This window comes from Micropterus salmoides, unplaced genomic scaffold (assembly GCF_014851395.1).
Source record: "Micropterus salmoides isolate LMB-PRFRI ecotype aquatic unplaced genomic scaffold, ASM1485139v1 Ms_hic_scaffold_22, whole genome shotgun sequence".
In the NCBI taxonomy this organism is placed as follows: Eukaryota; Metazoa; Chordata; class Actinopteri; order Centrarchiformes; family Centrarchidae; genus Micropterus; species Micropterus salmoides.
Window position 1 is genome coordinate 4,572,717 of NW_024041373.1, and position 23,847 is coordinate 4,596,563.

The following is a 23,847-nucleotide window of genomic DNA, read 5'->3' on the forward strand; positions in this document are numbered from 1 at the left end:
TCCAGGTCAAAGAAAGATAAGAGTAAAGGTGTTGTGAAGACAGATCCCTCAGATCCAGAGCCTGAGGGTTTGACTCTGCTGGTTCCTGACATCCAGAGGACAGCTGAGATAGTCTACGCTGCTACTACCAGCCTACGGCAGGCCAACCAGGGTATGTATACAAGACACACACACGTCTTTATTGCCAAACAATGTTGATTTGCATCATAGCCTGAAGACTATAATTTAACAGTGATACATATTTATATCAGTATATTTGAACACAACACAAACCCAGTTTCATGTAAAATGTGTTTTGAGTTTGGGTTTTTAAATCAGAAATGTGAAGCTTTAACATTCAAACAAAAACAAGTCTACTTTTTCTGTCACCAGTTGGCTGGCATCCAGTATTTTCATTTCCCTTTTCTTAACTAGATCTGAATGATTTGAGCAGATCCTAGCTCTCCTGTATCTCTCTCACCATTTTTCTCTCACACCCTCATCTGTTGTCTGTGTCGTACCAATTTGGTACAAGGACAAGAAAATGGGTCTCCAAGTTTAGCTGACCAAAAAGTCTGAATTCCCCCAGCTGTGATTGAGTGCAGCCTGACAATTTAATCTTAATGAAGGATGCTGTTGGCCTGTTCTTGAAAGTTGAACTTGACCAAACAGTCTCAAGATACAGGTCAAACTCAACCACTAAATCTTCCTCTAATGTAGTTGGTATGTAGAATGGACTTTCTAATCCAGAGGTCTTGTCATGTTTAAAGTGCAAATGTCTTTGCTTGTTTTGTACATGGAGAAATAAAGAAAGAGAGGAAATTCTTCTAGCCTTTAGTCAACTTTAGAAAGCATGATGGAACATTAAACCTACCCCATTACCTTGTTGCTACACAGCACACAATACTAATTATCCCCCACTTAGGGTAGTGAATGCTTTTACATGTGGTGGAAGTGTGTGTGTGTGTGTGTGTGTGTGTGTGTGGGATACGGGGTACAGATGAAGATCAATGGCACGTCACTTAACATAAAGTAATCCATCTGAGAAGGCCTCAGGAATCACACACAGTTGTGAGGTGTGGAGCTTGCAAAAGGAGGGCTTTGACAGATATATAATGTACTTTATTTACAGAAAATTCTGTGGTGGCATGGTCCGTCATGTGACGCGCAGCTGTAAAAAGTTGGATACATTTTAATAAACTTGAGGGGCTGCTTAAAGGGATTTTCTATTTTATTTTAATTATCAATCCTTCAGGCTTATCCAGGGTAGTCCCAGAATAAAAACATAGATCTGTAAATGAGCAGAAATATCCTTTAATGCCAGGTGTAAACAGGGCCCAAGTTCTAAGAATATATTCATATACACCTCTTCACCTACAGTGGAGAAATCTAAAAAAAATAAATAAATAATAACATCTACTGGGGTCCAAGCCCCCCTGCACCTGCCGCGCCCCTTGTCTTGCAGAGGCCACGTGAGTCGACCCGGGCGCCCTGCCGTGGCTTTGGAGGCCCGTGGTGAATAAACGACGAGAGTTTGAAATTAAAGGGACTAGTGACTACGGAGATATAAAATGAATGTATGTCTATGGGAGTGTTATTTGACATACGATTAATAGCGCCACCTAGAGGTCAATTGACACCAAATTTCATCGGCCATTCCTAAGATATTTCCTCTACAAACTTTTCTCAGCTTGGTCCAGAGATTGTCCGTGCCAAGTTTGGTAGCGATTAGACTTGCAGCTTCGGAGGAGTTAATAGGTTTTTCAGTTTTTGCGATTTTGGGTGGGCGGGGGTTATTATAGGCAGGAATGGGCGTGGCCTATACCACGAGATACAGTTCGATCCCACGAACGCGTGGATATAGAATTATTTATATGCGCCTACGTATCCGAGAGTTCCAAGCCCAAATGCGTTGACCTTGCTTATAGCGCTCCCTAGACGTGGAAGCGTGGAAATTTTTGCGCCTGAGGTCATTGATGGGACCTGGACCTACCCTATGAGTTTTGTGTCTGTAGCAGTTACCATCTAGGCTGCAGAGTTTTTCTTTACAGAAGAAAAAAACCCGAATATGATTACAATAGGGTTCCCAGCTCTGCTGGTACTGGAAAACACGATGACTTACATTAGTGGGTTCCCAGCCCCACTCGGGCTTGGACTCCTAATAAAACTAGCAACAAAATCTTCAGAGTTTGATTATCCAGGTGGGACAAATAAACCATCTTTATGATATTAGTTGTTAGAATGTGCTATATCAGTCATGCCATATTGATGACCATTTCCTCTACTATAAGTTACAAACCACTGTATTTGGCTTTGTGTTGAGAGTAGAGCATGTAGACAGGGGCGGCTGTCACTCAGGAGGTAGAGCGGGTTGCCCGTTGATCGGAAGGTCGGCGGTTCAATCCTCGGCTCCTCCAGGCTGCATGTCAAAGTGTCCTTGGGCAAGATGCTGAACCCCAAATTGCCCCTGGTGGCTGTTCCGCCAGTGTATGAATGTGTGTGAATGGTGAATGCGATGTAGTGGTTGAAAAGACTAGAAAGGCGCTATACGAATACGGAGCATTTACATTTAGATAGCAGCAGCCTCTGTCATATGGTACAGGTTGTTAGTCGGTTCAAATTACGCTGGTAGCAGTGGTAACCACTTGCTCTCTGAAAGTACCTTTCATTTTTATAGCTCTGGCCACCATTAGGTTATAACAGTGCAATTCATTACAAATTGCTGATGTGTGGGAGTACACCAACAGTTATCAGCTACAACAAAATGCAAGAACCTCTAGCAGTCAGACAGGTTGTAAAAATAGTTCAACCAGATTATCTAAACCACTTTATTTGGACGTAATACCTAAAGTGAACACACCCAGACAAGAAAATAGTGTGCTGCACAACTACGGTATAGTTCATGCTAGAAGTCGAACTGTAAGCTACGATGGATGTTTACCATGCCTAGTTTGAATTTGTTTTTTTATTTTATTTAGACGTGTACTTGAGAAAAACGTGTTGTATAAAAGCAATTTTACATCAGCTCTAGTTAAGATTGTTTTGTTGTATTTGTTTCCACCAGCCTTTCTGTAGTGCTTCTTTATTGCATGCCTGTATCTGCGTGTGATTAGTACAACCGGTTGCATGCTGAGGTGACTTTTCTGATGAATAGCCCTGTGGCAGGCTGGCCTTGCAGGATTTACAGAAGGGAAGATGTTCTGAAGCTGATTTTTTATTCTCATCTTCATGATTTTTGCTCCCACCCCAAACCCCCCACCTCCTTACCAGAGAGGAAGCTGGTGGAGTCCTCAAGGAAGGCATCAAGTCGTCCCAAGCCCCTGTCCATTCTACGCTCTCTAGAGGAAAAATACGTAGCTGCCATGAAGAAGCTGCAGTTTGGTGAGTTTACCGGTTTGCTTTGGGATTCGTGCATGTACACATTTACACATGGGTGCTGATAATGCTTTGGAGCATCAGTTGGCCTGTTGGTTTCACTGCACACAGCATGTCATCAAAAACAACACCATAATTCAATTCCTCTACAGACTTACTCCCTTTCCCAGTCACACACTCTCCTGTCCGCATCTCCTGGCTGATATGATCCATAATGCCCAGATGCCAGAGCTCTGAAAGGGAAGCAGACTTGGGCCACGTTCCTGTCCTGCTCATCCCTATTCTCTTGCCCATCACTCTGCATTCAGCCATGTCATGATTAATTACACTGGTCTTGCTGTGTTGTAATTTGTTTTGTAAGCAGCTTGATGTCTTGTCATAATTGTAAGTGACTTGACTGTAAACACTGTTGTTACAGACAGAATAGAAATAGAAAACTCAAGGCAGAGTGAGGGCTAGACTATGACAACACTTTTAATTGGATCAGTGCATTCACAGTACTGGGGATGTGTGTTTTTTTTGTGAAGGTGATAAAGACGTTGTTGGACATGTTGGAGGCTGCATGCTTAGTTAGATGGAACTGATGAGTTGGTTCCTCTCTTTTCATTTCAGAAATGGCTCAATGAAATAAGTCAGCCAATAAGTTAACTGAAATATGGGCTCATAGACCATCTAAAAGAAAATTTAACTGTAAATGTTTAGAATGTGTATAATGGCTCAATCTGTGCTGGACAACATACTAAAAGATACCGTATATATCAATTCATTTTCATAACTAATGATATTATTTACGGCAACTAATATTATTTGCTCTAACTGGATAATCAAATTGAGAATGGATACTTTTCTATACAGGACAGTCACACTCTGGTCTCCTCTCTTTCCAGACACCTTTGAAATGGTCTCAGAGGACGAGGATGGAAAAGTGATGTTCAAAGTCAACTACCACTACATGTCTCAGGTGAAGAATGCTAGTGATACAAACAGTGCAGCACGATCCCGCCGCCTTGCCCAGGAGGCCGTCACCTTGTCCACCTCTTTGCCCTTGTCATCCTCCTCCAGTGTCTTTGTCCGCTGTGATGAGGAGAGGCTGGACATCATGAAGGTAAAGAACTACTTCAACTTCTTATCAGCTATGTTAGGCCGGGCACCGAAGTACGATTGTTGTGGTGTGAAACCACGCAACTGTCATTCCTAATTAGTTTTGATGACCGATGTGTACATTTTGTAGTAAAATGTGTTGATGTTATTATCATGAAAGTGACATAGTACTGTGTGGTATGTATTGGGTTGTACCCTGTGGTTAATGGAAACTCTAGAACTGAGTAATGCTGATGGAACACTTGTGTATGTTGTGTACTTTGTTTCTGCGTCTGCTGTTTTTGACGACTTGTCATCGACAGCTCTTACTCATTCCCCCAGTGACATTTAATAAATGGCTCTCTTCCCACAAGTTTATTAATGGCAAAGCCTCCTTTGCTAAATGTCAAAGTCCTCATCTGTTTAGCTTGATTTCGGCAAAGCAACTCTGTAAAGAAAGGCAGAAGCATACCAGCAACAAAGTCAGAAGCAAAATAGAAACCCATGACCACATCACTGCATACAAACATCAGTGTAGTAACAGCGTATATATGACAAAACCTTTAGGCAGCTGAGGTAATAGTGTTTTCATGTATTTCGAAGTTTTAACAAGGAACTTGAAGCACAAAAGATTATCATTTTACCACAAAGCAGAACAACCATAATATATTTTAGACTAGCTGTGGTATAAAAGAAAAGATCTTTGCCCACAGCCAACAGTCCTGTCACAGCAGTGCACTGTTTTGTTATGTAAATACGTTCTTACAAACATACCAAAATTAACTTTTTCCCCAAGAATAACATGGCCTAAGGAGCATCAGCAAAAAGGGACTGTGGCTGGTGAAGTGGAAATCTCATCCTTGTACTTCACCTCTGCATCCCAGGCCTCCACTCACATATGCCCCTTAAAATAGATATGTGCAAACCGGAAATATTATTGGGCCCGGTCGCTCTGTGGGCCGCTTGAGCGCAACCCATTATACAAAAAAAGAGGGAGAGAGATGTGTCGTTGGTCCACTTTGATTATGCTCCAGCCCACATCCTCCTCCTCTAGATCCTCAATACCAGTTCTGTTAGTCTACTACAGCTGAATCTGGAAGAGAGAAGACAATAGGGATAAGATAAGTACGGTTTAGGTGCGGCTGCAATCAGTGCCTTTTCTTGAAACATGTTCAACTTTTCAAAAACCGATGCGCTCGTCAATGTCACTTTCTGTGAACCGACCAATCACAGCCTGGAATGGGGTAGGACATTAAAAAAGGTCTGCATCCTTACATTAGTACCAAAACAGCCCAGTCCTGTCACAGTGGCACAGTTGGTTTCAGTCTTGAAATTATTCCACACCAGAGTTTACCCTACTAGATATGTAGAAATGAAAAGTCTTTTGGGTGAGGTAAAAGGTGAAGTTGAGGTGGAGCTCCCTGAAAACACATCTTCTCCATACCAAAAGAAATGGGAAGCTGTCCCAGTTAACAGTTTTTTAAGTGCTTGTGTTTCTTTGATTAATGAGCTGATCTCATTTAGTGAGGAAATAAATAGTTTTTGCTACAAATGCCATGTGGACTGCAGATAGAGCTGGTCTCTTTCTCTCTGCTAATTTCACCCTTTGGCCTTGTGGTTAATTACATTGTTGTGGCTGTAGAAAAGCCTGAAAGAGTGTCTGCACCATTTTGCCATTTGCCCTTTGTTTAATCCATATTTACTATACTATCTATGTATCCACCTTTCTTTAATTAACCCTCGTTCAGTGTGTGATGAATCACTACCCTTTCTCGGGCTGTTTGTATAAGCTTATTACCTCTGTTTGTTTACAGGTTCTCATCACAGGCCCAGCAGACACCCCGTACGCCAACGGCTGCTTTGAGTTTGATGTGTATTTTCCCCAGGACTATCCCAACTCACCTCCACTAGTCAACCTGGAGACCACCGGCGGACACAGTGTGCGCTTTAACCCTAACCTCTACAATGATGGCAAAGTAAGGGCTTCAGTCAAATAAATGTAAATATAATGGAGGATTTGTAGTTTTTTTTAAGCCATTAACCCTGATTGACAAAACAAAAATCACACCCCTCTTCTGATAACACGGCCCAGGGCAGAGCGCCCCAGGCTTCAGAGGCAGCTGTGACAATGTCAAAGCCGGATGAGAGGCTAGTGCACAACTGCCCCCCTTCAAAAGTGATTCCCCACTATTTATCATGATGCCTCTGCCGCTCGTTGATTCGTGTTCAATGGCACCGGACATAATGAGCCCAAAGCTCCGTGCGCGTACACACATGTTTTGTACTATTTACTGTAGGTGGCAAAGGAGGGATGGGCAGTTCTTTTATTGCTGCTGGATGTTTCTCAGACATTGTGTTTGCAAAACCTCTGACACCGAGATCATATTAAGCTTAACTGAGTGAGGGCATGCTGGAGAGGGGGGCTGCACAGCATGTGCACAAGCAGTGATTGACACTGTGTTAGAGACTACTCCGCGCTCTAATTGGTTGTTTTGTTCAGGGAACGGTAGATTCTTGTGTGTAAATGGCATTAGGAGTAGTAGGAGGAGCACGAAGAACCAGATTTTGTTTCAGATTATCTGTTTCATGGACATGACATGTCATTAAAATTTTTATTTTTATAAAAGTTACCTACTGAACCCTTCATGATGTTTCATGAAGGGAGGATTTATTATTTATACCCAAGTATAGAAATGACTATCCATGAATTCTCAGTTTTTCTATCATTGTTTATGCCCAGCTCTGATAATATTTTAATACTTACTTTAATACTTTATTATTCATGTCTGCTGCCCATCAAAGCCAGTGATTAGTCTTGAGTTTCTCCAACTTGTGCACTCTTTTAATCTGACTCAGTCTTACTGGCCCTACACATGAACATGGCCACACACACTCGATCTAGTTTTATCATTAGGTTTTCCTGTTCAACGATACCAGTCTATCTGATCACAAACCAGTGATTTTTAATGCATCACTCCCCTACCCATGTCCTGTAGCTAATTTACTAGATCACTATACCCGGGCACTCAACCATACCACTGCTAGGCAATTTTCTGATGCCTTCATAGCATCTCCTTATACTAGGTTTGTGGATAAACTCCTCCTTGAGCACAGAAGAGCTAGACACCCTACTTAATAACATTTTCACCGATATTTTGGACACAGTTGCCCCCACTTAAACTTAAGCAACCAAAAATGAAAACACAACCATGGCGAAATAGTGAGACTCGTGCCCTGAGACAAGAGTGCAAGAAAGCAGAGAGAAAGTGTAAAAAAGATAAGCTACAGGTATCCTATGAAATATTGAAAGACTGCCTAGCTTCACACCAATGCTTGGTCAAAACATCCAAAGCAAAGTATTTCTCAAACATCATCTCTAAAAACGCACACAGCCCCTTGTTTAATGTAATATACACTGCACTAGGCCACTTTACGGTGCTCCCTTATGCTAAGTTTCTTTATCAACAAGGTTGACATTATTAGATCCTCCATTTCACCTACTGATTGACCCGCCTGAGCTGGTTCCACGTCTCTGTCACTTTGAGCCTGTGGCTCTATTAATACTGAAGGATATAGTCTCCCACATGAAACCTACTTCTGTCCCCACAGACTTTGTTCCTTCGCATCGATTGAAAGAGGTGTTAGATACTGTTGGCCCCAGTTTATTATCAGTAATAAATAGCACACTCTTGTCCCGTCCAGCTAAACATGCTGTGGTCCAGCCTTTTATTAAAAAACCCAATCTAGCCCTTGCTGATTTTAATAATTTCAGGCCCATTTCTAAATTATCTTTTATCTCCAAATCAAATACGGAGTACCCCAAGGTTCAGTCCTGGGACCAATTCTGTTCTCTTGTATATGCTCCCTTTGGGCTCCATTCTCTGTAGACACAACATATCCTATCACTGTAATGCTGATGATACTGTATCGTTAAAACCAAGTGACGTTAATTCTTTGCAATCCATCTTTGACTGTTTCAATGATATTAAGTGCTGGATGGTCAAAAACTTTCTCCAACTTCATGAGAATAAGATGGAGTTAATCCTATTTGGCACCCCCCTCCCTCAATTGATGAGCTGTCCAAAAAATTGGGTCCTTTATCCAAAAACATGCACACCTCTGCAAGAAAGTTTGACTCTGCTTTTTGGACAATAGACAAACAAATTACTTCTGTTGTCAAAGGTAGCTTTTTCCACTTGAGGACTATCGCAAAACTCAAATCCTTTCTCTCATTTGAGGACTTGGAGACTTGGAGAGGTTATACATGCACTGATATCGTCCCGAATTGACTATTGCAATTCTTTGTACTCCAGCGTTGGTCAGTCATTATTATCTCGGTTCCAGTTTTTTCAAAATGCGGCTGATGGATTACTGACTGGTACAAGGAAGAGGGACCACATCTCTCCAATACTACCTCTCTTCTTTGGTTACCAGTCAAAAAATTGAGTCGATTTTAAGGTTCTTTTAATTGTTTAATTGTCCAGGCCCCTTAGATTGTCAAACCAGCTCCTTTTAGCTATTCCACAGGCTCGCCTGATAACAAAGGGTGATCATGCTTTTTCGGTAGTGGCCCTAAAGTTGTGCAATAAACTTTTTTTATTAGATCATCCCCAACCACGGAGACCTTTAACTCTCGTCTGAAAACGCTTTTTTTATTCTTTGGCGTTCGAGCCAGTCTAGGGACATTCATCATTAACTGTCCTGGTTTCTTCATATATCTATTTATTGCTACATGCTTCATCTCTGTTGTATGTTTTACTGCCATTGTATGCTCCCTTTTTTTTATTGTATAACTTTGTAGAGCACTTTGTTAAACAGTGGTTGTTTTTAAATGTGCTTTATAAAGAAATTGACTTGACTCTATTGCAACTACATATTGATTTAGGTAAGCTAATTATATGGGCCACACCTGAAGATAAGACATCCCAAGGTGTTTTGCCCTGGGTGTTCTAGTCTCGCTGTATGTCCTATGTCTAGCAACAATGCAGTGGCTGTGTTAGGCTCAATCTCATTTTGCCGAGATAGATTTCTTAATCGTTTTTTGTTTTTCTGTTTATGTTTAAACAGGTATGTTTAAGTATCCTCAACACATGGCATGGGAGACCAGAGGAGAAATGGAACCCACAGACCTCAAGCTTTTTACAGGTGAGGTGTAGATCCATTATGACAGTCACCTGTCTGAATGGATCAGCAGGGCTGTTGTGAGTCTTTGTATTGCAGACAATAGTTTATCACTGTCATTACACCGCCCAGGGCTCTGTATTAATGGGCTTAGTGTTTCGACAGATGACATGAAGGATCCTTTTTAAAGTCATCAAAAGTTATTACTTTGCTTTGGTGACAGTGTGTGGGTGTTAATCAAACCAAACACAAACCAGTATCATTTGAACCTCCAGGTTATTCCTGTGTTCACACATCACTCATCTTGAAGTCAGAATCAGTTGGCTTCAATTGCACATTTAGCTCTAATGCCACCGGTTTTTATCTTTTATGTAGTTGACTGTTATCACTTTTATTCTGAAAATCATTAGTTTGTATTCTGGTCCCTGATAACATTTCTGAATCTTACTTTGTTTCTTTTAATTCATTTTCTGTGAAATGTGCATTTTTATGATAAGCCTGACACACTGAACACTCAATCACACGTATGCCCCAAATCTTCTGAAAAAGTTGTTTACCATTTAGCAATTTTACTGTCTGCTGGTAAGTTTAGAAGTTGTTTTTTTTGTTGTTGGTTTGTTTTACACCAGAAGCATATATTTCCATACACTGTGTTTCTGCTGGGAATGAGCTGAGTTGTTGTAGAGCTACAATAGATTTTTTTTCAAATGTTATTTATGTCTATGGGAACATGTTTGCTTATCAAGATTTTTGTGTGTCTGTTTTCCTTATCCAAAGTCTTGAGGGTTTGGACAATAGACAGTGTATAGCATTAAGGGACTTCTATGCATCTTAAATGGTGCACAGGCTTATTGGATAAACACAAACGTTCTTGAACACAGCATGTATACACACACGCGTGCCATTATTTGGTTGTTTGCCTGCACACACCTGATTTAATTTTCTATATACATTGATCCAACAACAAGCAAGCCAGAGCCCTTAGAAAGTGATCCCCCCTCCTTTTTTTAAATAATTCCCTCATTTGCAGGGTTCGGAGAGTACATAGAGATGTCTTCACTGATTATCATTCCAGTTAGTGTGCTGCAGATCAATAATGGAAAATAAGTGGGCTGGTGAATAGGAGACAGGGGGAGTAGGCTGGGATCAAGCGGTCATCAACCAGGGTGGATATCAGTTCTGAATTCCCAACAACCCAGTTTAAGACAGACAGATCGTATCAGTTGAAGGTCATTCGTATCCACTTGATGGTGCATTTTCAAGTGCACATCATCCGGCTCCAGTATGGCTGTGGCCAGCAGGCATGCCTCCAAGCCCAAGATCGTCATTGTTGGTAATGTAGTGGCTTGGAATGAACAGAATGATGCAGGAGGACGTCCTTAGTCTCCTTGAGACAGGCCAAGGCTTTAATCGAGCTGTTAATAAAGATATATTGAAGGATATATTTTTATGGGGCCAAAATATTTCTTGCTTTTGTCAGATTCTCTTCTAAGTGGCCCCCGCTGCCAAGATCATTTTAGGAGGCTTTTGGGTGTTGAGGACACTGAGGGGATGTTGGGGTAATTTACCAATACATCATGATTATACCTTAGTAGTTGGGCACATTAATTGTATTAGAATGTGTTTTTTATCCCAGCTCTTGTGGAAAACAGACCAATTTACCTTTTGTATAATTGAAGTGCTCAGAGTTCACAATAGAATGTTGTAGCTGAACCACAGTGGGAACCCTGAATATTTTCATGACATAATTCCATTTCTCCCTGCCTCTTATTTAACTTGTCATCTGCTGTAGGTGCTAGTGTCTGTGCAGTCCCTCATTCTGGTGGCTGAGCCCTACTTCAATGAGCCAGGGTATGAACGCTCCCGCGGGACCCCCAGTGGCACGCAGAGCTCTCGGGAATACGATGGGAACATCCGGCAGGCCTCTGTCAAATGGGCTATGCTTGAGCAGATGCGTAACCCCTCCCCATGCTTCAAAGAGGTAGGAGTCATTATATTGCAAGGTGTGTTTTTGTGTTTAAAACGATGCTCTGATACTCAATACTTTTCAGGTGCCATTGTTGATTCACCGAGGCACAAGCCCAGCACAGGTCCAATAGCTAACAAAACATGTGGACAAAACATGTGGACAAAACATGCAAACTGGCTCACTGGCTGGATTTATAATTATCATGCATCCCTATTCATTGCTATGTAGTTTGTGGAACAACTTAAACTCAGTGCAGGATGTCTTTTGGGCACTGCACTTTAAATGCATCCAAAAACTTAGCAAATAAATTTTTACAATATAAATGTGGAATTTGTTGATCAGGAGAGTAAAGGAGTATGCTATTCTGCAGAGTGGTGTGTATGTTTAAGATGAAACCAGACAAGGTAAAAGTTATCAGTAAATCATACAATGGACACAAAAATGGCCTGGACCCAGCCAGAATATGTCATTACCCTTGCTGGGTTGGGCTGAGCTACAGAAGTATGAACACCTATCTTCACTACAAGCTAGTACGTGAACCCTTAATTCTGTTCACTGCGTTTGGTCATTTGCATAGACGGTCATTTATTTTCATTATTATTTACTAGATTTTTGTTTTCACAAGGTTTATCTTCGCTCTTCCACTCTCAGTCAAAAATCCCATGGAGTACAGAATTATCCCAATGATAATGGCTACATAGCTCTGCCCTTCTTGACATGTTTCTACTTATCTCAGTCCCGAAACGAAAATAGGAAAGAAAATCCCTGAGGGTTGTTTGGGTATGCTCTCTGATAATAAATTCCCCCCCTTATTAATTCCTTGGTAGATGACATCGTCTGGAGGTTGGCCTATCCCCACCCCACCCCCCCGCCTCACAGTTTTTGATTTCTTGTGATCCTTTAAATGGTCCGTAGTGAGATGGATAGTGCCAGGCAAGATAACAATCTTTCAACCTACTCATCCAGAGCAGGCTCATTCAGAAATGTCAAGAAAGAGGAACGGAGGAAGAGGAGTGCTTTGGAGGAAAATGAGAGGGGGGGCGTTGTGGTGGGGGTTGGGTGATGAACAGAGGGAGAGAAAAGTGATCCAGTCACTCCAACAGGATTACATGAGAAAAACATTACCTGTACAGACATATGGAAATGCGTAGGTTTCTGAAGGGACAGCTGGGATTTGGGTTTAATGCTCCTTTGAGTTGAATCTAAATTAGGATTTGAGCGATTTTGAACAATTTGAGGAAAATACGTAATTTTATTGTACACATACTGTACCTTTCCATTTTCTATAAATTTCAAATTATTTACATTACTCTGTGTTTGTGTGTGTGTGTGTGTGTGTGTGTGTGTGTATATATTATATACATACACACACCTTGGAAACCTCTTGTATTCCTTTAATGTATCTACACACAATTGACCCTTCACTAAGCCACGCCCCGAATACGCAGCTGGCCAATCACAGCGCAGTATAGGTCTCGCTCTGACAGAACCGACACTTTCATGGCTGCGCTCCGTTGACTCGTGTGCCGTTTTCTAGCTTTTTATTGCTTTATTTTTCCACGATATGGTCAAACGCTGTTCCTGGGGCACTTGTAATATTTACAATCGCTTTACAGAGAGGATGAAAGGAGAAGTTCGATTTATTCCCTTTCCATAACCTAAAACAAATCCAGAAAATGTAGGCTGTCGATTGTTTCTAATGTAATGTTAGTTAGCTAACGTTTCCTACTGAATGTAATGTTAAATAACCCTACTGTTTTTGCTTTTTAATGATTGTAATAGTGAATAGAGACCTACCCAGCTGTACAGGAACAGTGTTGATCCACAGTGTTAATCCCTAATATCGTTGTCCTCTTTCTCATTAGTCAGGTGATGCAGTTAGTCAGGTGGTTCACTTTTACTCTGATTAATAGGCTTTAGCTTCTCTCTTTCATTTTTCAATACAATCTTCAAATTTATAATGTAACTGCAAAACTGTGTGCTTCTTTCTGAGGTCGCTTTTTCCAAAAATGATACAATATTTCTCCAGGGAGTGCAGTAACAGTGGCAGCGCCGTGATAAAAGTCCCGACAGGTCCAACAGTTTGTCGGACTTAGCAACTAAGGGGGGCGTGGCTTAGCGAAGGGTCATTTTGGAAAGACTAGAAGCTTTGAGTTTGGTGATTCGTCACAGTGCATGTCACGCCTGCCAACGCATTTCTTAGTACAGTTTAATTTAAGAAATTAAATTTTGAAAAGCAAAACCAGATGCACTGTGCACTTTTTTAAGCATTTGTTCAGCGTAAGTTGGATTATTATTATTAGTAGATATTATTCTCTCCCTGTATACTTGTATTCCTGTGGAATATGAAGGTGAAATATAAGTTTATCTGGCCCTTTGCACAGCAGGTGATGCTGGGTCCATGACATCACCTCAGCCAGTCAGTGAAGTGGACCGTTGGACCGAGAAATATTGAGGGGACATAGTAGGACTTGGCAATGCCACTCGGCTGAGCAATCTCACACATACGCACACAGAAATTCCATTAAGTCTGGTGAGATACTCCCATGTGCTTTTCTCACCACTTGCCTTTTAGCGCCTTTAATTCCTTGGCTGTGACAAACATCGACACAAAGGGGAAAACAACCAGCCCTGAACAAAATGGATTAATGCCTCGTGCAGACTGCATGACTTTAAGTGTCGGCCGATCGCCGTGCTATTCAGACTACACAACTTGCCGTCTTGTGACGGGATCTTGAAGTCTTTGTGGCGTTCACAATACATGACTGATCGGTGACAGGGGGTCACACACTACATGACCTATCATCAATGTCTGATATTTTCATTCAGCACTAGGCCTCCATGCTTGCAGCTATAAATGTTTCGTTCTAGCAAGAATCAATTAGTCTTGTCTTTGAGGCACACACAAGCAACCCCCTTCCACCCCACCGGGGGGGGGGAGTAAGCTCCCCCAAAACCTCTGGTACAGTTTGCACACTGGATACAAGTATTATTTAACTTTCCTCTAGCTTGCAACTTGAAATGTGGCGCATGTGAGGGAGCGCAACGCTTGTGCACCGGAGGAAAGGGGGCACCGGAGCTCCACCCCTTTATAACCGATCTGCAGGAAGGGGCATCCCTCCTGAGTAGAGACTTCGCTGGCTGGAGGGACACACACACACATGGCGGGATGACCTAGGCACTAATTTGGATTCCTCCGTTTGAAAAGAGAGTAAACCAACTGCATCCCACCCGTGTTTAAACATGTATTTAGGCTATACAAACAGTCCATTCACTAAATAACGCTGGTGATGAGTTAAAAGAAATAGGACTTGTTGTAAATGACATAATAGTGTTATATTTCTATAATGTGTTTTTACAAGCAGCGCATCACATCCACACGCGGATGCACAGCGTTTGGCTCGAAAAGGCAACAAACATGTGATAACAATAGGCTACATGATACTATGCTCTCCTGTTTGCTCGACTGACACACTGAAAACGGCATCAATGTAATTTGGCCTCCTGTTCACTACACTACTACACTACACTAAAACACACACTCAGACACTGATGGCGGCGGAGCTGCTATGCAAGGCACTGGCCCATGAGGAGCAACTTTTAGGTTCAGTGTCTTGCTCAAGGACACATGGACATGAGGATTATTCTTTATCGCACTTACATAGCTGTGACTGGTTGACTGTTTCTGCAACCAGCATAAACAGTCATCAGTGAGCACACCAGACCGATTTGCATCATTTAACATTTAGAGAGATGGGCTGTGATTCAGAGGTCAGAACTCAGCTGCAAATAGCTTACATTATGTAATATATCCAGTCAAATATAGCAGTGTCTGTCATTCACCATAAACTCTGTGAAGTCAACAGCTTTTTTGCTCATAGACTCATGTCTTCCCACGGCGATGGGTGTTTTCCAAAGTGCTGAAGGCCTTTCGGACAGTACAGAGATAAACAGCTCAAGCAAACTGTCAGGCAGTAGACTGCTAATGAGAACGACATGCACGACTTGTTGAACATGCAGTATTTTGGCTTACATCTGCTGTCCTTGTTGCTGAAGATGCAGCAATGTCTGCTGACGTGGTGGGCCCCCCTGCAGCTCAACTGAGTCCGAAGCTGTCAAGTCTCTAACTTGCCTAAGCACTCCCTGCCACTCTCCCGTGACACAATCTTCTCACTGACCCTTCTTAATGGTCGAAGATGGATATGTACCACATCTGTAGGGCTCCGTTCTTTGGCTCACAGTATTGTTTCTGTTAGGAAACCCAGCACGTCATGGTTTCTACTACTGTGGCTCCAGGTCTTTGGAGTTTTCCAGAATGACTGAAAATCGATTGCTCAGCCTGTCCTAGAAGATGCCCTCCATATGAACCATCTGGCCTCTGTCTGATTTTGCTGTACAGCTTCATCAGAAGCCTCCATACCAACCTTTGCTGTTGCAGCTGGTCTCTCACTCTTGATGAATAACAGCAGGCTCTTAGCTGGAAACAGCTCCACTATTTTCTAGTCCTTTCACAGAGTTTTTGCTTTTATCCATCATGTTGACCTCATTTCGAATACTGCTGCAACTTTATCAAAGAAAATATGTTATGAAGTTGTTGTAATGCCAGGGTTTCTCCTAAAAACAAACATAGTAGTCCATTTTCTACACTTTATTTGGTCGTTTTTGAAAATTGCCTGTTTTTTCTAATCTACTATAAATTTCAAATGTAGCAATAGTATAACTCCAAGGCTAGCAGTTTGTGATGAACTGACCAGCAAGGATCTGATAGCCCCTCTAGCACAGAAATAGCCAACCATGTGCCACGGAGAGTCAGTAGTGTGCAGGCTGTCAGTACATGTGATCGCCCAGCAGGTGAATTCACTGATAAGTTTTAATCTTTTACATAAAGAAGTACTGATCAGTTGGTAGAGTCCTTGGTATGAAAACCTACAGACTGTTGGGTCTCCAGGGCACACTGTTTCCACCCCTGTTGTCACGTCAGCCAAATTTGCAGAGTACAATTATGGCCTCCAGATGATAAACTCTGAACTTAAAGGAGGGAGAGCTAGAGAATAGTTTACAGCAGTGGTTGGCAATAGGCGGCTTGTGGGCCAAAGCTGGCCCGCCAGTAATAATATCTGGCCTGTGGCCAGGTTACCTAGATAGATAAATTAATAACAAATCAATAACGTGGGGCAGGCAGCCCGCCCGCTTGTCGGCTGTTCCAGTAGACTTTGATGCAGGGCTGAGGACGGTTCGAAAACGTGGCACAGTCGTAACACTCCGTCGCCGGAGTCAATGGATTCAAGTCATCAGACAGCCATTTCCTTTGGAATTACATTTTCTCAACCACAGAACTTCTGTATTCCTGTGGATAAGCGCAACTTGTACAGGGCTGCACACTGTATAACGCTGCCAGAGATGAACTGTTTGGGTCAGGCGGTTTATGGATGCGACAGATTGAAAGTAAATTAAAATAAGTGACCATGACTATGATGAAATACTGTTTCATATACAGAAGAACTTTTGCAGACACTGAACAGAGGAACGTAGAGAAACTTTTCTTTACTGGTTCTGTGGTAGGTTTCATTTATCAGTAGGTAGTTAGCACTATCTTACCTGATGTTTGGGTAGTAGCAGAAGGCTTTGGGTTTACGTTACTGGTGTTGCAGCTTTGGATCATGGGAGCTTGTGCTGTGGACGTTGGAGATGGAAATATTTATGCTCAGTGTCACAGTGGGTCAGAGAAGTGGTCATGGTTAGTAGGGCAGGTACCTGAGGCCTCAGCATACTGCTAATGGAACACAGAAAACTAAGAATAAGGAACTTTTTAATGAAGGTGTGACTCATTCTCACCCCTGACCCACATCCATTCCTCGGCTTTTTGACCTACCTCGATTGCTCTGTGGAATCATGAGTGGACTGCAGGTCACTGAGTTTATCTAGTAGCCTGGGCTCTCTATCTGAGAACTCTCTCTGCACATATGAGCTGAATGTACTTGTGGACATTTCTCTGTGTACGTGTGTGTCTATTTCTTGAAAGGTCATTTGTCAAGATGCCCTAATCTAATGTTTGCTTCATGATCAGAGATGGTTTGCATATAGAGCTTCCCCTCCATGTTGTGATCAGTGGCCATGTCCAAATACTAAAGGTTAAACTGCTACCGGCCTTACCACATGGAGCCCCAGCACGTCTGAACATGTTCATATACGTATAATGTCAGGCAAATGCTTCTGTCTTTGTTTCTTATCATGAGTTGCACACAGATTCTGTTGCTCGATTCCTGTACCTCGTCTCGCCCTCCAGCAAGCCCGAGCAGCAGCTGATCTCCCGGAGTTTACCACACTTCTGTGACCTTGAAACATTGCCTTTCAGCTGGGGACCTGGCCCACCTCACTGAATGTATCTTAAGCAGCTGAGGAAGTTGGGGGTTGGGTTGGAGGATCAAAAGACAGAGAAAGAGATAAGAAGTAGCGACAAAGATGGAATGAAGACGGAGGGAAATGTAGCAGGAAGAGGGAGATTAAACCGACCCATAAACCCTTTCTGCTGCCACTTTGCCTCTCCTCTCCTGGTTTAACAGCAAATCAGCAGCCACCATAATAACTAATCCACTCCCTGTACCAGCACAGCAGCAGCGGCACACCCACTACAGCACTCACTGCATACTGATGGCTCGGCCCTGGTGACTGTTGCTAGGAAGTCGACTGGAGGGGCAGGAAAGCAGGGGATTTGGGTGTAGATGATTGACATCTGCTATCAAGCAGAGGGTCATACATATGATGTCAGAGTGTGACTTAAGAGAAGATGATAATGAACAGCCCCTCAGTAGTGTTTGATGGAGAGAGATGTTGATCTCACTGGAAAAGAGGAATTTGTATACTGTATATGGCATATGCTTCATTAGATACGTAGCAGAGGCAGTCAGAAAATACTCTTCTGTCAAAGAATGGCCAAATAATCAGTAAGGTTCCTACACAGTTGTTTCTAAACAGATAAAAATGTGGATTATTATCTGCCCACATTTGAGCATTTTGAAATTAAAATACCTGTGATAACATGGAGCTTTGGTGGGGTTTAAATGAGATAGATTGGTGAAAGTGCATAATGTGGAGGAACAAGACCGCAGTGGCGTGGTATCATTTTTGAAATCTTTACATCAAACACACCATACAGAGAGAACAAGTTGCGATGGTACAGTACTGCTTTACTGAGAAATTGGACTATGGCGTATCCTGACAAGTTGACGTGGTCCTGACAGCACACGTGGACAGGCTTCCAGAGCACACAGTGGTACATAGTGGCAGGTTTAATTATTGGCAAACATCAAAGATATTTAGTAATATTAACATTTTGGCCTGATGATGGCACTTGATTAAAAGTCAGATAGACCATCAGGAGACCATGTACGTCTGAACCATCATGACAATCCTGTCAATGGTTGTTGAGATATTTCAGTCTGGACCAACATCATAAGAAATGTCAGGGGATCGTCAAAGTCATTAGGATTTATCATCTGGGAACAGAATACCTGATCCAAAACGTTGGTCTGCTGCTAGTGCTAGAGGAAAGTCGGTAGAATTTATTCTCTGAGCACCATGGATATCTGTACCCAATTTCATTGCAGTCTACACTATCTAATTGTATAAATGCTATCCATAATGCATAATAACGAAACGTGAATAAAATGAGCTGTAAGTAAATAAACTATACTTTAGAGACAGAAAGAGACTCTGTAGCATTACACAAACACACAACACAAGTACTAACACTAACAAGGAAAGGTACACCCTTTAAACATGTGCATGTATACAGTGTGCAAATTGCTGTAAGGTGTGCATAACATTTGAATTGCACGTTGAGTCCAGTAGGACCTCAGCAGCCTCCCAGTCCACTGATGTCAACATTGCAACAGAGTAAAAGAGTCTGATGGACACTGGCGGGAAGGATGTACGGGATAGAAGGATTCCTTTGTTCTGCTGCCTCCTGGTTTAACACTGTTGTGTCATTTGTTTGCAGGTGATCCACAAACACTTCTACCTGAAGCGAACAGAGATTATGTCTCAGTGTGAGGAGTGGATTGCTGACATCCAGCAGTACAGCAGCGACAAGAGAGTCGGCCGCACCATGTCCCATCATGCTGCTGCACTAAAGGTAATGTCATTAAATGTACAGTCAGTATTAATGGGCCCTCGCATTTCCACTTGCTTTCTTTTGTGTGAATATCTTGCACGTAAAGTCACACTTTACTATCCTGGATGAACCCAGGTTTAGCAGGTTACTTCAGTGCATGTAAGCACAGTTTGTGTTTGGCCCCTCGTTTCCTTCTGATAAACAAACACTGAATTGGTTTCAGGGGACAGCGGGCATTCCTAGATAAAGACTTAAACACAATAACAAACACCCACCAACTGTGAGTGTCTCCAGTGTCTCTGGCAGTAAATGCACACAGTTAACTGTATATAATCTAGCTCTACTGATCAGAGGTCTGAGCACAGCCAGCTGTTGTCCCACAGCTGCAGGCCACTGAAGACAGGACTCTGGATTCTTGTCATTTAGCCTCCATGTTTGAAAGTAAAAGGATGTTTCTTTATCCTCATTCTGCTTACACCGGCTGACCACACACTGTAGTTTATTTTGAATAAATCCCATATACACTGTGGTGCTGCTGGAAACACCGACTGGAGCACCAAATGTGTGCATTAATGGTTAGAAAGTATTTAGAGCCTGACTAACGCATTGTTGGTTTTGGTCTTTTGATGGGATTTGTTGAAAATATGGATTAACACCAGACTTCTCCATTGTGTTCTCCCTGCAGAGACACACAGCTCAGCTCAGAGAGGAACTTCTGAAGCTCCCCTGCCCCGAAGGTCTGGAGCCCGACGGCGACGAGTTCTCAGAGAGGAGCACTGCCCTCATCCTCAAAGAGCTGCCCAGTCAGGACGCAGAGAAGCCGTGTGGCAGTCAGGACAGCCACAGCAGCGAGGGCCAGCTATGAGTCCCTGCCCCTCACCCCACTCCCCTCCCAGCATCTCCACCCCTCCTCCTTATGATAATTACTCTCAAAAAGACTTGATGGCTTCAGAGCACAAGCCTCCACTTTGTCAATATTTGTATGTAAAGATCTAATAGCAACATAGCAGAGAACGAAGTGACGCGGGGAACCAGAACGCAATGAGATGAACTCTGAACTATGCTACACCCTTATTGAAAACAGTTGACAAAAACTTTTATTTACCTGTAAAAGAGTGTAAACATTTTGTGCTTTTTTCCAATTGTGAAATAACCACTGATTGGTATGTTATTAAACTTGTTTATGTATACATAATGGCAGAGGAAAATTACAGATTATATAAGGGAAACTACCTTTAGAGAAGAATGTTTACTGAATGTTAATTTCCTTTTTTTTTTGGACTGTTAGAGGGAGAACAGCTGTAACCAAGGATATATTGGTCATTCTTTAAGGATACTATTTAAAACAATGAGAGAAAAAGAATACACACAGATTACAGAATCTGAGATAAAAAGCCCCTCTGATCATCCGCTGCTTCATTTCCTTTCTCTAGGATCATATCCACTTCAATAAAGGCTGAGATGGACATTCTTAAATGCTATGTTATCCCTTTTACAGGCTCTAAATTAAAAAGCTCCATGCTCTGGATCAACATTTGTTGCCTCTAAGAACTTCTCCATGACCGTTTTCCATTAACGTGACTGTAGATCATAAGACTGTGTCAGAGCAACATGGGAAATGTATTTTGAAGGCTTGTGCATGTGTATGTGTGTTTTCTGTGCGTGTGCAACAATCCCCAGTGAGATACAAAGCTGTGATGTGCCTTTGATCTACACCATACCACCAAATACTCCAACAGAGTACCTTTACTGATTTCTTTGCTATTTCTACAAAATTAATAATTCTGCTCCGTCTGACATAAAAACTGCTTTGATCTTTTTTTATTATGTTGAACTCCAGTGAACAAAAATGCACTTTCTATTTTACTCACTCCTTAGAACAGTCACATACTCCTTTTGCTAGGACATTAAATGGAGCTTGAAAGTATGGTTTGATTGTGCGAATGCTTCTTTTAGCCGTCACCTCAGTGCGAAAGCGAGAGAGGAAGTCCTGATGAGACAGTGACACCTGAGCAAAGCTTTCACTTAGAAAAATAATGACGTGTCACTGTGAGAAAGGGACTGCAACATTTAATACTTTGATTGTTGGTCAAGGGATTGAAGGAAAAAACACGTAATTTGTCATTTTCCATGCATTCTACTTTTAAGTAAATTTTTGGGTTTATTTGTAGTTTTTTTAATGCTATTGTAGTAAGAAGGTTACAATTTTATTTTCCGAATGTCCAACCCCAGAAAAAATGCCTGAACTTGTGAAATTCAGCTGTTCGTTTTAAAGTATTTCTTTTTCTGTAACATCAAATATTCATGACTAAAGCAAACATGAATATAAAAGTAAAAAATCTTAGTCTGTAGCCGAACTAAAAATTTTGCAGGTACTTGGTCATAAACCTATAAAAGTGTTGAAAATTTGACCTGATGGAGTCCTTCCTGAGGGGAATAGGAAAGTTTGTACCAAATTTCTAGTAAGCCATCCAACATAGACTGAACTTAGAGATGGACGAGCCAGAATATCATCCCTGATATGTGTAATATGTTTGTTTATATTTGGAAAACGGGCTGTAGCCTAATTAACATGACTTACTGCCAACTTACATATAAAATGAATTCAATTTTGCAATTATCCTTATGACTCTGGATTATTTTACTTGATTTACCAATCCACTCTTTTTTACCTGTTAAAATACAACCCATAAAATGCAGTAGGCTATTTCACTTGCCAGAAAGTGATTGAAGAGACTGGGCAATACAGCTCCAGCAGACGGCACATCAGTTTTCGGCGGACGATCACTTTTAGGCACGACAAACTCTGAGCTTATAGGAAGGCTACATTTATTAAGCCCGACGGGACAAAATGCCAGTGGCAATCGGCTACCTGATTATGAAAATATATAGATAATATATAACATATATATAATATAAGACAAGTTTACTCATGAACCTGTGATTGTAAAGTCAGTCACACCCAGCAGGTTAGACTATTAATTATTTTTTTGCAGCAGAAAATGTGTGCGTCTATTTTACATTAATAAAATCTTGCTCATTTCATATTTTAATACTGTCAAAACACATTCAGACTATCTGCAGCTAATAATGAAAAACTCACTTTTAAACTACATTTAGGCCTATTTGTTTCAGCTGCACCTCAGTCATCCTCACTCAGAAATATTCCCACCATCTCCAACATAACTACGATAGGAATGTTCCAGTCAGTGCAACTACAATATGAAAGATTACCGTTCATTGATCAGTTTTATAGGTTACATGTTAAACAGTGATTACTGCAGTAGCCTAATGTAGCTCACAGTAAGTGTTTTCAGTGCAACTGTCACAGTGTTCTACCTAAACACGGACATAGATTTTATTCTGTGCTGAGGATAAATCCTCGATGTGCGGAGATCTGTCCTTACATCCATGACAGATTGATCATAAAAGTGGTCATGTTTGGGTGAAAAACTAATAGCCTATCTAACCGGGATTTTAAAGTTTTTAAAGATGTAAATGCGTTCAGATATGTGCTTTGATAGACAGAATGAATGAGGAAATGAAACTGTGTGTCAGACAGCCGCCTCAGGCTCTGCAGGAGGGGAGGAGTCAGAGAGAAACTGACCGTTTTCCAACTAATCCTGTTAGGTTCAAAGCATCAGTTGCCAGAGTTACTGATCTGAGGTTTATCTGATCTCGCTCTCTGAAATGGAAAACTCAGAGTTTCCCTCATCTCAGGCTTAACATACTTAACACAAATAGCTAATCAGCCAGTCACATGGCAGCAACTCAATGCATTAAGGCATGTAGACGTAGTCAAGACAACTTGCTGAAGTTCAAACTGAGCACCAGAATGGGGAAGAAAGGGGATTTAAGTGAATTTGAAGGTGGTATGGTTGTTGGTGCCAGACGAGCTGGTTTGAGTATTTCAGAAACTGCTGATCTACTGGGATTTTCATGCACAACCATCTCTAGGGTTTACAGAGAAGGGTCCAAGAAAGGGAAAACATCCAGTGAGCGGCAGTTGTGTGGATGAAAATGCCTTGTTGATGTCAGAGGGGAATGGGCGGACTGGTTCGAGATGACAGAAAGGCAACGGTACCTCAAATAACCACTTGTTACAACCAAGGTATGCAGAATACCATCTCTGAACGCACAACACGTGGAACCTTGAAGCAGATGGGCTACAGGAGCAGAAGGCCACACCAGGGGCCACTCCTGTCAGCTA

The 23,847-nt window shown here is 41.8% G+C and overlaps 1 protein-coding gene across 9 annotated transcripts in view; it reads left to right on the forward strand.

Annotated features, from left to right (window-relative positions):
- The window catches only part of birc6 (baculoviral IAP repeat containing 6), a 135,927-nt gene extending 114,363 nt beyond the window's left edge, over positions 1-21,564 (forward strand). For all 9 annotated transcript variants that reach the window (XM_038737598.1, XM_038737605.1, XM_038737601.1 and 6 more), the window contains 8 exons: positions 6-151; positions 3,250-3,360; positions 4,242-4,459; positions 6,249-6,410; positions 9,502-9,579; positions 11,348-11,536; positions 19,524-19,658; positions 20,323-21,564. In XM_038737598.1, coding sequence (XP_038593526.1) covers positions 6-151; positions 3,250-3,360; positions 4,242-4,459; positions 6,249-6,410; positions 9,502-9,579; positions 11,348-11,536; positions 19,524-19,658; positions 20,323-20,502 — 1,219 coding nt within the window. In that variant the 3' untranslated portion in view covers positions 20,503-21,564. The remainder of the gene's footprint in view (positions 1-5; positions 152-3,249; positions 3,361-4,241; positions 4,460-6,248; positions 6,411-9,501; positions 9,580-11,347; positions 11,537-19,523; positions 19,659-20,322) is intronic.
- Positions 21,565-23,847: the final 2,283 nt, after the last annotated feature.